At 47.1% G+C, this 14860-nt stretch overlaps 2 protein-coding genes across 12 annotated transcripts in view; both read right to left on the reverse strand.

The window, feature by feature from the left end:
* Window positions 1-2568: 2568 nt before the first annotated feature.
* Window positions 2569-5039, reverse strand: RPS26 (ribosomal protein S26; the record flags this gene model as incomplete). 2 transcript variants are annotated; one of them, XM_080660365.1, is made up of 4 exons in its annotated part: window positions 2569-2669; window positions 2972-3102; window positions 4342-4519; window positions 4780-5039. In XM_080660365.1, 4 exons carry the CDS (start codon window positions 4780-4782, stop codon window positions 2634-2636), a joined length of 348 nt encoding a protein of 115 aa, XP_080516491.1. In that variant the 3' UTR covers window positions 2569-2633. The 2 variants fall into 2 exon arrangements, with proteins under 2 accessions (XP_080516491.1, XP_080516490.1); XM_080660364.1 differs by lacking the exon at window positions 4780-5039 and having other exon boundaries at window positions 4342-4525.
* A 2994-nt stretch (window positions 5040-8033) lies between these two features.
* IKZF4 (IKAROS family zinc finger 4) overlaps window positions 8034-14860 on the reverse strand; it is a gene marked incomplete at its 5' end in the record, with an annotated part of 28466 nt that continues 21639 nt past the window's right edge. For 7 of the 10 annotated variants that reach the window (XM_080661998.1, XM_080662000.1, XM_080661996.1 and 4 more), the window contains 4 exons: window positions 8034-8260; window positions 11010-11721; window positions 12776-12907; window positions 13376-13525. In XM_080661998.1, the coding sequence (XP_080518124.1) occupies window positions 8167-8260; window positions 11010-11721; window positions 12776-12907; window positions 13376-13525 (1088 nt within the window). In that variant the 3' untranslated portion in view covers window positions 8034-8166. Of the gene's footprint in view, window positions 11722-12775; window positions 12908-13375; window positions 13526-14860 lie in introns of all 10 variants that reach the window. The other 3 variants (XM_080662002.1, XM_080661994.1, XM_080661995.1) reach the window with 1 other exon arrangement.

A 14860-nucleotide genomic window follows, 5' to 3' on the forward strand; every position in this document is an offset into this window, starting at 1 on the left:
CTGATCGATGTTTCTCTCTCATCGATGTTTCTAGCTCTCTATCCCTCTCCTCTCTCTTCCTCTCTGTAAAAAATTAATAAAATATATTTAAAAAAAAAACAAAACATGTTAAAGACATCGTCCCACTCTCTTTTGAACCCACTCTGATCATGCTTTTGCCTCCACCACTCCACTGAAACCCCTCTTCCAGGTTGCTAATAACTCCACGGTGCTCTTAAAGCCAGTAGTCATTTTTCAATCCTTTTCTTGTTTGACCTATTAGCGTTGGCAGTTATCACCTGCTCCTCCTGAAATTCTAGGACACCCACAATACTATTAAAATTCCCAGACCCACACAAACACTTTGAACCATGCTTTTTGGAGGTGTGGCTTAGGACTCAATTTTACTCAAATGGTAGAGGTGGATCCTATTCTCTAAAGGAAATTATTTCATTAATCCCTGACTTCTCCTTAGGCTGAGCATATCTATCCACAAATGCTGAGCACCTGCTGGGTGTCACCCAATATAACTGACCATCAGGCATCCTCAAACTACAGCCCGCGGGCCACATGCGGCCCACCAATGACATTTATCTGGCCCGCCGGGTGCCGCTGCCTGTCCTGCTTAGCAGCCGACTCGTCCCAGGCCCGCAGTGTGCATAGGAATTTGTTCATAGTTTTTTTTTTGAAGTATAGTCTGGCCCTCCAATGGTCTGAGGGACAGTGAACTGGCCCCCTGTTTAAAAAGTCTGAGGACCCCTGATAGACACTGTTCCTGACCTCACGAGTTTACAGCTCAGGAAATATTTCCCAGGGACATTTGTGAGGATTTTGGGTGGTACCACTTTTTGGTTTAGGGGAGGTAGGGGAGGTGAAAAAAGGCATAGAGGAGGATAAATGGTGATGGGGGGAAAAAAGGTTATCTGTAATACTGTCAACAAAAAAAATTTATGAAAAATAAACCATTTTGGTTTATATAGGTGCTTAAACATAGATATCAGTTCAGTAATAAAATTTATATTAAAAATCATTTTGGTGCCCTAGCCAGTTTGGTGCAGTGGATAGAGCCTCAGCCTGAGGACTGAAGGGTCCCAGATTCGATTCCAGTCAAGGGCATATGCCCAGGTTGCCATCACGTGAAGAAGGCAACCAATGATTCCCTCTCATCACTGTTTCTTTCTGAAATCAATAAAAATATATTTAAAAATCATTTTGGTGATAAACTTCAAAATGTAAAAGCTGTGTTAAGAAAAAATATATATATTTTAATTGATTTCAGAGAGGGAGAAGCATGAATGAGAATCATTGATTAGCTGCCTCCTGCATGCCCCACCCTGGTGATTGAGCCTGCAACCAAGGCATGTGCCCTGACTGGGAATCATTGATCTCCTGGTTCATAGGTGGACACGCAACCATGGAGCCACACCAGCTGGGAGGAAAGCCCTTTTGTTATTTCTGGTACTCCAAAAATCAATTAGCTTAAAAAAAAAAAATCACTAAACTAATTCTAAGCAGTATTAGGCTCCTGAATGTACAATTTCTAGAGCCAGAATCCTACTTTGTATTTAAATTGCATAAATCAATCCTTAAACTCCTGGGAGAGCCAGTTAAGACCTACCTTGAGGAAAAGGTAAGTTGTGCACACCATTATCTTGGAGCAACTATGGCCCGTATTTATGCTTGAACCTGGTTTTACTGAGCAAGCTGTGTTATGGGACTCCCAGGTAAGCACTTTAACCTTGGACCTCTCATTTTCTCCTATCCAATGTGTGCACCTTGTGTAAAGAAGGGGACAGATATATCTTATGCGCCTCCCCAAAGGATAGATACTCTTGCCTATACTCAAATGTTCTGACAAAATTCAGGATTTGCCACAGCTGTTCCAGCACATGCTGACCTTAAGTAAATCATGCAGCAGTTTCCATCTGTTTTTTTTTTTTGCTATCACTTTCATATATATATATATATATATATATATATATATATATATATATATCCCCAATTGATAACTTTCTAATTTAAATCTCTCTCCCACCAGGGGTAGGCACACTTCAGCCTAAGTCTCTTCCTGATTTGCTCATCACGCAACACTTCCTTACTCTCCTGGCTCCTTCCCATTTAAAAAGCACCGGCTAGCCAGGTCAATGGAATACTTACAAATGCTTTAATCCAGGCGTCCTCAAACTATGGCCCGAGGGCCACATGCGGCCCGCCGGGTGCCGCTGCCTGTCCTGCTTAGCAGCCGACTCATCCTGGGCCCCGCAGTGCGCATAGGAATTTGTTCATAGTTTGTTTTGTTTTTTAAACTATAGTCCGGCCCTCCAACGGTCTGAGGGACAGTGAACTGGCCCCCTGTTTAAAAAGTTTGAGGACCCCTGCTTTAATCCCTTTTCCCCACAAAAGCTATGCAAACTGGGGAGGCTGATGATACAAATACAAAAGAACCCTGAGTTAAGGTACAGGAATAACCTTCTCCCTCATGAAAGACTGCGGTGTTCCACACTTGAATACTTGGTCAAAGCGATTATAATCCATATGACATACACAATCACCATTCTATCTGGCAAAAACCACACTCAACATGCTACATGAAGTACAATTTCCATTTATTTCCCCCCAGAGAACTTTTCTTCACTCTTTGAAGACTTAGCTCCTTACATGGGCTTTGGTGGAGGTCGTGGGGCAGCACCCTGAAAGATAAAGGAATGAAAGAGTAATTAAAGACTCGCCCCTCAAAGAACCTGACCACTACTCTCCCATCACTAACAATGTATTTGGGCCATAAATGCATGGAAAAATGATCAATGTGAAAGTAGACCACATTACTCATTCCAAAAAAAACTCTCTTCTAAGTGATTAAGTAAATGTTTTAGGCGTGGGTCCCACCGACCTTATCAGACTTAGTTGCCCTCTCCACAGGCAGACTTTCATTTGACAACCCTTGGTTTGTACACCACCCACCTGGCTTCCACATCTCCTTTTTGGTACTTACCGCAGGCCTAAATCGGGGTGGGGGTGTACGGTCCTTCCGGGCTTCACGAGAACGATTCCTGACTACCTTGCTGTGAATGGCACAGCTCACGCAGTAATGCAGCTTCACATACAGCTTGGGAAGCACATAGGCTAAGATGGAAAAGGAACAGAGTATTAAGTGTACTTAAATGCCTTCAGCATACCTACATTTCACTCCCAAGTTCAGTTTCTGATGCCTAACTAAACACATGCAATTTCACAGATGAGGAATACTCTTACTAATTCATCCTACCACCAAGGGGACCAAACCCACATCCTAGAAAAGCCAAACATCCAGTTCCTTCAGCAGTTGCACCAGCCCCAACACCTACTTCTGGGCACTTTGCTGTTGCCTAAATTTTAGGCCCTAAAAAAAGCCAGTTTGGCTCAGTGGATAGAGCATCGGCCAGAGGACTGAAGGTCCGGGTTCGATTCCGGTCAAGGGCATGTACCTTGGTTGCGGGCACATCCCCAGTAGGAGTTGTGCAGGAGGCAGCTGATCGATGTTTCTAACTCTCTATCCCTCTCCCTTCCTCTCTGTAAAAAATCAATAAAATATATTAAAAAAAAAAAAAGCCAGTTTGGCTCAGTGGATAGAGCATCGGCCAGAGGACTGAAGGTCCGGGTTCGATTCTGGTCAAGGGGATGTACCTTGGTTGCAGCCTAGATCCCCAGTGCTGGTCTGGAGACAACCAATGGATGAGTCTCTCTCACATCAATGTTTCCCTTTCTCTGTCTCTCCCACTCCTTTCCACTCTCTCTAAAAATCTATGGAAAGCCTGGCCGGCTTGGCTTTCAGTCGTTGAGTGTTGACCTATGAACTAGGAGGCCACAGTTCGATTCCTGGTCGGGGCACATGCCCGGGTTGTGGGCTCCATCCCAAGTGTGGGGCATGCAGGAGGCAGCCAATCAATGATTCTCATCATTTATGTTTCTCTCTCTCTCTCCCTTCCTCTCTGAAATCAATAAAAATAATGTCCTCAGGAGAGGATTAACAACAAGAAAAAGCCAATTTGTCTTAAAAAAATATGACAATGTATCATATTGCCCCAGATACACCTCTGTCGACCAATCTAGACAGCCTCCTGCTTGAGACATTCTTCCAGACTTAGTCTGTACATTTCCACAACAGGTACTCAAATAAAACCATTTCAAAGGGAATGTTAAGTATGTTTGTAGTTATTGCTTCCCAAATATTGCTACAGAACAAGTTCTGTAAGTGCCTTTGGAATCCCATTCCCTTAAAATAAGTCCCCGTTCTCTTCTACTGGCAACAATCTTAAAGGTGTATAAACTGCATGGGATGCTCCCACGAACTCAGCCTGCAGATCACACCGGGAGCTTACTCACCGTCGAAGACACTCGCTTCGGAGATGTCCCTAACGGCCGCGGCCTCTACTATGTTTCGAATGACAAACTTCTTAATGGCCTTGTCCTTGGGAACGCACCGGGCGCAGTTGGTGCAACGAATAGGCTGCACATGGCCTCGGCCTTTTTTGGCACGACCGTTATTCCTTCTTTTCTTGGTCTGCATGAGGATAAAGATCTCGTTAGGAAGGAGGTGCAACCTACCCAGCCTTAGCCCCTACCGGCTACATTCCGCACCAGCAGCCCAAGAAAGACAGACGCCAGTCCGATATCCAGTTTCTCCGCAAATCGCTCCAAGCCCGAGATAAACATACGCTCCGTCCGCTCCTCCTTGAACCCGGCTCCCAAATCCCCCCACAATCGGAATCTGCTCCTCTCAACCTCACCCAGACCCCCCGCTCCCCACGCGCCCGCACTCACCATCTTGGAAACGAGGACCCGAGAGAGGATCCGGCGCCGGGCCCGCCTCCCTTATATAGCGCGAGATCCCTACACTCACACCGGAAGAATCCTTAGTTGACGAACGCCAAAGACGGCAAGCCACCTTAATCAAATTTTCTTTATTATTCAGCGTTTTTGCTGAAATCTAGGGCAGAAAGGCATTTCTCGAGTTTATTTATGGGTGGCACAAGGTGACCATGGGACTATTTTTCCTGATGGCGGAAGAAAATTAAAGTTATAAGTCTCCCAGCAGGCACTGCGACACCCTACCCCGGAAGTAATTTTGGGCGGTACAATTAATCTGATTTTGCGACGCTAAGCGCGGAAGTTGCCCGGCGCAATATCACAAATCGCGCTGCCAATTAGAGGCCAGATGGGAAGAGATGCATGGTGGGAGTTGTAGTGCGAAGCTGACAGGCCCTTGGCCCCAAGCACTTAGACCCCGGACGGCTCTACGCCTCCGGGGGACGCTCTCGGCTCACTTCTCTGACAATCCTACTACTTGGTGTAAGATTGAGAAACGGAGGACCTGGGGGCGCGGGGAAACAAAACATTTTGTTAATTCCTCTTTCCAATATGGAGAAAAACCCACAATGAGGGGCCAGGGACAAGTGCATTGTTTCTCATTCGCCTTTTTATTCTTGGATCCTATTAGCACAGTGCCAGACACTGTAGTAAGTGCTTTATAAATATTAACTCATTTAATCCTCAACAACTCTATAAGGTAGGTACTATTATTATCCTCACTTTACAGATAGAAAAACTGAGTACTGTAGAGAGGTTAAAACTGAGGTTGCCGAAGTCACACAGAGCTAGGTAAGAGGTGTTCTGGCTCCACTATACCATTCCGCTTCTCACCCAACAAACCAGCCGACCAGGGCCTTAAATAATTTTCACTCAGACTCAGAGTAGACATACATAGTAGAAATGTATGTTACTCAATACTTACACAAATACACACACACGCACAACTGAAACAAACTTTATGAAACAATACTTACCCTTATGACATAAGGTGCTCTGGTATATTAAATATTAAAAAAATAAATGCTGATCAAGCTCCAGCTCCACTGAAGTGATTTTGCCTCGTTGATGAGTCTGACCCCTGAATGAAACACACTTAAAAATTACACACACACACACACACACACACACACACACACATTGATGTCAGAGAGGAAGGGAGAGGGAGAGAGAGAGAGAATCATCAATGATGAGAGAGAATCATTGATAGGCTGCATCCTGCATATCCCACACTGGGGACTGATGCTGCAGACTTGGCATATGCCCTGATTGGAATCGAAAGGTGACCTCCTGGTTCATAGGTCGACACTCAATCACTGAGCGACTCTAGCTGGGCTGAAACACACTTTCTTACGTATATGCTCCATTTACCTCTTAAGAGCCTTCAGAAAATCTTTAGCTTTGAACAGGAGTGACAATCTATGGGCAGCCAAACACCTAGTTGTCTCCAAAACTGGAGAAACTAGAATGTCAATGGGACCTCCCAGCATTCAGACCCAAGATGATATAGAGGGAGACCAACTGTTCATTTATTCAAGAATCATTCTGGAGTCTGAATACACCAGACTCACTTTCCCTCCAACAAGCCATCATGGTTTCTCCTAACCTCTAACCCACTTTAGTGCGGTTGAAATTTATTTTCTAACTTTCAAAAATATATTTTTTTATTGGCTTTAGAGAGGAAGGGAGAGGGAGAGAGAGACAGAAACATCAATGATGAGAATCATCGATTGGCTGCTTCCTTCACACCCCCTCCTGGGGACTGAGCCCGCAACCCAGGCATATGCCCTTGTCCCGAATCGAACCTAGGACCCTTTAGTCCACAGGCTGACGCTCTATCCATTGAGCCAAACCAGCTGGGGCTTATTTTCTAACTTTTGATTTGGCTTCAAAACAATTATATTCATAGTCTCTATTTTGAATTTATTCGTTTCAATGGAGAATGGAAAATGATAGACTCTAGATGGAAGTGTCTCCAATTTTTACTTTAGTAGTGTCATGGACATAGGAAGGCAAACACTATCATATGGAATGGCAGTGAGGTAGATAGGAAAAGAAAATTCAGAGTGAGCCCTAGCTGGTTTGGCTCAGTGGATAGAGCGTCGGCCTGGGGACTGAAGGGTCCCAGGTTTGATTCCGGTCAAGGGAATGTACCTTGGTTTCAGGCACATACCCAGTAGGGAGTGTGCAGGAGGCAGCTGATCGATGTTTCTCTCTCATCGATGTTTCTAGCTCTCTATCCCTCTCCCTTCCTCTCTGTAAAAAAAAAAATCAATGAAATATATTAAAAAAATTCAGAATGAAGGGAACAGAAAATAGTTAATATGTATTTAAGACAAAACCAACTTAATGTGCCTATCTCGGCTTTTCTTGGGATTTTCATTGGCTGCATTCCATGGCAAAAGGGATGGGCACAAACTTTGGTCACACACCTCTGGTTCATATCCAGGTTCTGTCACTTATTGGCTGATGAGTCTTAGACAAGTTATTTATTCTCTTGGGCTTTTATTTCTTCACTGGTAATGGTGATCATTTCTTTGTAGGTTGTTTCTACAATTAAATAAGTATTTGGCACAGTGCTTGGCATTTATGAGTGTTCATGTTATTGTAACTTGTCCCTGGGCATATATGTTTTGCATACAGTAGGTACTCAACAACAAATGTTTGATAAATTTCTGCTTTAGATAGATAGGCATGTTGGGCTTTCTCTCCTCACCTGCAGGCACTTCTGGTAGGAAAATCTCTTCTACTTCCCATTCTAGTTTGAAAGTTCTTCTGTAGCAACAGCTTGAGTATTCTTTTTTTTTTTTTTTAATATATCTTATTGATATTTTACAGAGAGGAAGGGAGAAGGATAGAGAGTTAGAAACATCGATGAGAGAGAAACATCAATCAGCCACCTCCTGCACACCTCCCACTGGGGATGTGCCTGCAACCAAGTTACATGCCCTTGACCGGAATCGAACCTGCGACCTTTCAGTCCGCAGGCCGACGCTCTATCCACTGAGCCAAACCGGTTAGGGCCAGCTTGTGTAATCTTGTTTGGTTTCCTCTCAATCTTAGACTTACTTACTTTCAAATGTTCAGTAGTTAGCACAACATGCTGCAAGGATCCCCCATCCCCCAAGTAGAAAAACTAGACAAAGGAAATCTGCAAAAACAACCAGGGTGTTAAATTACTCATGTTTATTTGTAACAGACCTTCAGCCAGTACAGTACAAAACTTACAGTAGTATATCTCCATTACACAAATATTTACTTACAATATATTACATATACAAAATGCTTTGCAATAAGTCTCAAAAGCTAGTTTAACTCCCCTTGAGAAAGGAGAAAAACTCTTTAAAAAGGGGGCGGGGTGGGGGAGTCAGAGGAAGAGGAGCAGATGAAGGGATAAAATCCAAGGAGACACCAAGCATAGGCTACAAATGAAACCCTGGGAGAGAGAGAGAGAGAAGAGAGGTGGTATTGCACTTGCTTCTGTGTTTTTTTGTTCTTCATAACTTCTAATTAAAAATATATATATAATATATATTATTTACACAAGGACAGAAGCTGCCAGAAGTATTACAAAATCCCACCTGCAGCTTGGACACTGACACGAAAAAACAAAGATCTGGAAAAGTGTCTATTTAGAAATTCTTTTGTGTGTGGTGTTGAGTATCAATATAAAAGGAAAACACCTCTTTTCTCCATGTGGGTTTCAGTGTATTTTTTTCTTTTTTCTTTTTATGCAAAAGGAGTTGGGAGAGAGAGCATGAGAGTGTTTGAGTTTCCAGAGCTGAAAGGCTCTAGGAAGTAGGATTTTGTACCTAAGACCCTGGTTAAAGTGCAGTGATGGTCTGGAGAGAGACAGAGTGCCCTTCTCTCCCTCCTTAGCACCTGGTCTTGCCTTCCAGTCTCTGCTCTCATGGGCTCAGAGCACAGCCTCAGAGCATAGTCCTTCATGTTCCAGGAGGTTATAGGTGCCAAATCTGACTGGGGGAGGAGATGGTGGCACCCTAAGGCTCTGATACCCCAGAAGGGACTAGTCCTTATGAGGTGTTAACAAATAGACAGCATACACAGAAGAGGTGGTAGGTCTAACAGGAAGGGGTTCAGCAATCAGAACAATTGAGGAGAACCCCGGACATTAATCTCATCTCTGCTGCCATCCTGAAGGAGCCAGTTTCCATGTTGCTGATGAGAAAACTCTCCCCTTCTCTAGAGACCACTCTCCTCCCAGGTAACTCCCCCATCCTCTGCCCTTGGCAGCATCTGTTTATTGCTACATTGTCAAGGAGGAAAAATCAACCCACAATGCCCCTCCCTGACAATATGGTTCTCTGGGAGAGACCACATAATGGGGGAGAAAAAGAAGGAAGAAGAGGAGAAATTTTTTTAGTGTCTTCCTTCCCGCAAGAGGGTAAGGTAGACTCTTCTCAGAGCCCTGATCCCAGGGTCTGTTCCTTAGCCAATCCTTTAGCAATGCATAAATTATCCCTGATTGGGAGTGAGAAAAGTAGGAGGCAAAAGAGCCAATAAGGAAAGGACATGTGGAAAGAAAGATGGAAGGGAAGAAAAAGGAGAGAGAAGGACCAAGTGTTACAACTTGTGAGGTGTTGTGTTTGGTTTTCTACTTTTTTTTTTCTAGAAAAACAGCCTTTGGTTTGAATCTCAAGGAAGCAGAGAATGGGATGGCTGTGGCCTTGGGCAGGGAGCTCTGGTAGAGAGACCTCCGCTTGCAGTGGAGCTGTGTCTCCTCCTGCCCCTCTCGCTGACCAGGTTACCCAAATAGCCAGCGTCTCTGCAGTAGCCAGGAGGAGTGCCCCTCCTGCCCTACGTCTGGGAGCGGAGTGGAGAAGGGGACAGCAACAGGTGATCCCCTTTTAGCTGTGCCCATCCCATTCTTGCTGGGACAAGAATGGAACAGGGAAAGGGGCACATTCCCTTGCTCGTCCTGGGATAATTTTTGGTTACACTGAAAATTAGAAGAGAGAAAAGAGACACTCTTTCCTCCCTAAGGTGAATCCTGCTGAGGGGGGAGAAGAAGAAGGCAGTATGACCGAGGGGTTGAGATACCCCGTCATCAGGCAGCACCCCACTAGTTTCTCATAGGACGGGGACTGCAGGAGTCCCTGAGAGCCTAGGGAGGTCAACTAGAGTGAAGAAGTGTGAGAGGTGGGAGAGTAAGAAGAATTTTGAACAACCCCCTTCCCATGCCCTGGCTCCCAATTAGGCACCTATGGCTCCCAACGTGTCAGAGACAGAGGATGCAGAGACCATCCTTTTGGCCCCTGAGAGTATAAAATTGGGGCACTCCAAGGAGAGAAAAGCTACCACTGAGCAGACTGGCAGGTTGAAGCAAGGAGAGCAGCGTTGGGGGTTGTTCGAGAAGAGGGAAGAGATATATCACATCCTAGAGGGAGATCCTGAATGTGGGCATTGGGGAACTCCTGTTACTAGGGGGGGGGTCCAGACCCTCAGTCCCACAGTGACTGGGGAGAATGTCTTCAGCCCCTCCTACTTCCAAATGAGGGAATTCTTCATTTGTTTAAGAAAAGTGCAAGCTGCCTAATGTGAGAGGGCACAAGAGGTATGGAGTACCGGGCTGAAGGGTCCCAGAGAGGAGATATAATGCCACAGAGCTAAGGTAGGGCCAGAGGGAGCTATCAGCATCAAAACTGAAGCATCACACAATGCAAAAGTGAGGACTTAACGCAAGAAGTTCAAGGTCTCTTAGTGCTAAGAGGAGCTTCCCACCCCCGGGGCTGTTGGAGAAAGCCAGAACAGAGAGAAAAATTAGGCCTAAATGGGGAAGGGGACTGTGAGCAAGAGGGTGGAGGAGTGGCAAGTGACTGATATAAGTTAAAAAATGCAAAAGAAAAATCAGCTAATTATATTAATAAATAACTCTGAGTATACTGGGATGAGAGGTTAAGAGAAAAAGGAGAAACATAAGCAAAAACCTGTTTCATCACAATGCTTGAATCAGTCAGGGGGAAGAATAGGTGAAGAAGATTCAGGGTCAAGTGTGAAGTTAGGCAGCCCTTGGTGGGGGCTACACAGCACAACTCCTTGGGATGTGGTGGGGACAGGGCTAGACTCCTGTAGGTGGGGCAGTGGAGTGGCGAACCAAGGGGAGGGCAGTGGGCTGCTAGCCCACCTTGTGCTCCCCCCGGACAATGTGGGAAGAGAATTCGTACCGGTCCTGGCTGTGGTAACCACAGATGTTGCACTCGAAAGGGTCTCTGAAGCCATGGCAGCCCATGTGGATGGTGAACATGACATGGTCCAGGAAGAGGATGCGGCAGTGCTCACACTTGAAGGCCTTCACGGGCTCACCGCTCTCGCCCACCACCCGGAGCACTTCCTTCGAGGGGCCTGGGGTGCCCCGCAATAACCCCTCCTGTGGCTTGGGGTCCTCTTTGGCATAGGCAGGACTGGGCCGGCCCACCACAATGGTGGGAGGTGGCTGGGGTGGGGGACCCTGAGGGAGGGATACTACCCCCCCAACCCGATCTTCGTGGTTGCTCTCTGTATCTGTGGAGTCTTGGCACCCATTGCTGGGGGATGCTCCAGGGTCAGTAAGGGGGCCTCGGGCCCGGTAGAGGAGGGGACCACCATCAGCCAGGTCCTCGGGTCCCTCACCTGCTTCTCGGGATCCTGGAAGCTCCAGTCGACTGGGGAGGGGCTGCATCTGGGTGTAGACAGAGCTGATGACGGGCGTGAGTTCTGAGATGCAATTGGTAGGTGGAAGGCGGAGGGGACGCAGGTGCTCTGCCCCCACAAAGGCCAGAGAACCTCCAAAACCAGGCTCCAGGCCATGATGTGCCACCAGCTCCACATCTTTCTCATAGCCACCTGAATTCACATCGTAGGGGAGGTCCGAGAGGCTGAAGCGCATCTGCTTCTCACCTGTGGAGAAGAGGCTCTCAGCAGAGCTGGGCATGGAGGATTCCCGAGCTCCCCAGGATGATGCCTTTGTTTTCTTACCCACGAGGATGGCTGTCACATGATTTACCACTCCTCATTTACTTCCCTGAAGGTTAGGTCCCTTGTGGGGCCGCTCCCCAACTCTAGGCTATAATCTTAGAGGTATCAGTCCCAGGCCACTGATCTTTATTATTCTTGTATTATCTCTCTCTCTCTCTCTCTCTCTACATATATATATATAAGCCTAAGCAACTGTTATGACCAAATGATCGGAATGATCGGAATGACCGGTCGACCAGTTACTATGACACGCACTGATCACCGGGGGGCAGACGCTCAACACAGGAGCAGCCCCCTGGTGGTCAGTGTGCTCCTACTGTTCCTTCCATGCCCGGGCAGGCTAACTGTTGCCTCCTCTTAGAACTCTGCTGGGGTCTTTGGGCCTCGGGCTGAAACAGGGAACCGGGGGTGAGTGTGGTGGACATGGCCACTTTCCCAGGGGGGCCGAGGGCTGGCTCCCTCCTTGGGGCCGGCGGCCAACCTCCTGAGCCCTGTCTCTCGCCCTGGCCGGCAGGCCCCGACTGGCCTGGCCCTGATTGGCCCTGATCGCCAGCCAGGCCTAGGGACCCCACTTGTGCACCAATTCGTGCACTGGGCCTCTAGTTCTCTATAAAGGTCCAGGTCCTCGGGAAGCTGGGCCAGGTGAGGTCCCCATACTTGCCTCCTCCCTCTGACTCTAAGGGCTCAGGTCTCAGTCCCCACAGACTTAAGTCCTTGCTATTCTCAAAAACTGGGAGAGCCCTGACACCCTCTTCTAAAACCACCACATGAGTCTTCAACACTGACCCCTCCCACCCTCCTGAGGTACTTTCTTCCTTTTCATTCTGCACCTATTTTGGGGATAGATTCTGAGGACCAGACCGCTTTCTTTCCTTCATTCAAATCTCCAGACCCAACTGATCTAATGGCCACCAGAGCTCAGATACAGATGAGCTGTGGCTTAAAGCTGATGTCTCCTCTACCACTGGACTCTTACCTACAAACTTCTGGGGGGTGGAACGCTTGCGTTTGGTGAGGCTGTTGGCCAGACGATCAATGAATGTGGGCCTCTCAGAGGATGAGTGCAGCATAGAGTCTGGCACCATCTCCAGGTCACGTATCTCATCACCTAGTGGGGGGAGGTGGGACAGGGAGTAGCAGCTGAGTAGGGGTAGCACTGGCCCAGCAGCCTTCTCCTGGAGAAAACCAGCAGGTCAGGAGCCACGGAAGGTCATACCTGATGCTTGGAAAATTAGGTCTGCTTACCTCACCCTATTTAAAGCTCATCCCGGCAACAGGTCAGATAATTTAGGGACAAGTATATACATCTGACCCTCAATTTTATACTTCCTTGTAGTCTTTCTCTCTCATTAGACTAAGAACATAGATCAAATCCTCCCCTAACTCTGGGTCTTCCTGCAGCATCTATGGGGGGCTCTGCACTAACTGGGGTGCTTGGCACCCCAATTACTGAGGTAACTGTCCCTTCCCCACGGACCGCTCCCCTTGTGCAGGCAAGTGCTGGAATCACCCTTGTCCTGTACCCACTCCCTCCGGCTCTGCCCTCAACTCCCCCGTAGTCCTGCCCACAGCCCACCTGGTTGGCTGGCCAGAGCTTGGGCTTCAGTGCTGAGACTCTGCAGGTAGTTGTGGCACCGCTCCTTGTGCTCCTCCAGGGTACTCTGCTGCTTGTAGCTCCGGCCACAGTAGTTACACTTGTAGGGCTTACCCACCGTGGGAGAGGAGACTGGGCAGGAGAGAGGGAGCAAGTAGCATCAACGTTACTTTTCCCAGTGCCCTTGCTCTACATAGCCATCCCTCCCATCCATCCCAGGAGCAAAGGGACCCTGAAGAGGAAGGAATGCTGCTCAATTGAATTCTTCTGCTGTCTTCCCCTCCCCAACTGCTGCTGTGAGCATGGACAGATGACCAAACCTCGGAGAAGAGGCACAATGGGCAGCTATGGGAAGAGAGAGGGGACCCAGGTCATGGGGCACTGGATTGCTGGTAGGACTCAAGATGGCCAAATGGCCCTAACCGGTTTGGCTCCGTGGATAGAGCATGAGCCCTCAGACTGAAGGGTCCCAGGTTTGATTGCGGTTGCAGGCTCGAACCCCAACCCTGGTCGGGGCGGGGGTGGGAGGCAACCAATCGATGTGTCTCTCTCACATTGATGTTTCCCTCCCCCCCCCTCTGTCTCTCCCCCTCCCTTTCACTCTCTCTAAAAATAAATGAAAAAAATATCCTTGGGTGAGGATTAGCAATAACAAAAAAGATGGCCAAATTGCTTCTCAGAGGAAAGAAGAGCCCAGGGACTCTGTAGGGGATCATCCCTGGCAGACAGGCTGGCCCCACCCCAGGATCTCAAAGTCTGAGGCCCACACTGTGGTTTAACCTTTCCATGTGGCAGGCGGTATCAGCGTTGTTTATCAGACAAGGGGATTTTTGCTTACGAACGATCTGATTTGGTTTGGGGGAAACTAGTGGGCTGGATGACAGAAATGAGAGTCCTCAGATCTGCTGATACGGGGAGGGGCAGTTTTCACTGACCTTTTCGGTCCTTTTCTGCCTCTACTGCTAGCCCCGTTTTGCTGCTGATTATTCTTTCTGTCTTTCTACATTGAGATACAGAGAGAGCCCCAGAAAAACCATCATCTGATGGAGAAATTTGAGAAGAGAAAAAGAATGAAAGAACAGAGAGGAAAACAATGGAGAAGAGTATAAAAGGAAGAGAACAACTTTGGAGGTTTTTTTTGTTGTTTGTTTGTTTGTTTTTTTAAGAACAGGATATAAAGATTTTGTTTTTAGTGAAAAGATTGGGAAAACTGAGATCAATACTTCCTTGAAAGACAACTTTTGAGAGATGATGTTTGTGAGAGAAGAGAAAAAAGTGAGAGAAACAAGGTATTGTATATTTTAATTTATGTATCTTGCTACTACTGAGCAGGGAATAGGAGAAGTATCTCCAGGAACCCCTCTCCCATCCCATGCCTAACTTGGACCTTGATTCAACCAATCTACTATCATCTTGCTCTTGCTCAGTGTCTGGGGGATGAGATTAAAGTCACAGACCCCATTGACC

Source organism: Plecotus auritus (genome assembly GCF_963455305.1).
Source record: "Plecotus auritus genome assembly, chromosome: 3".
NCBI classification, from domain to species: domain Eukaryota; kingdom Metazoa; phylum Chordata; class Mammalia; order Chiroptera; family Vespertilionidae; genus Plecotus; species Plecotus auritus.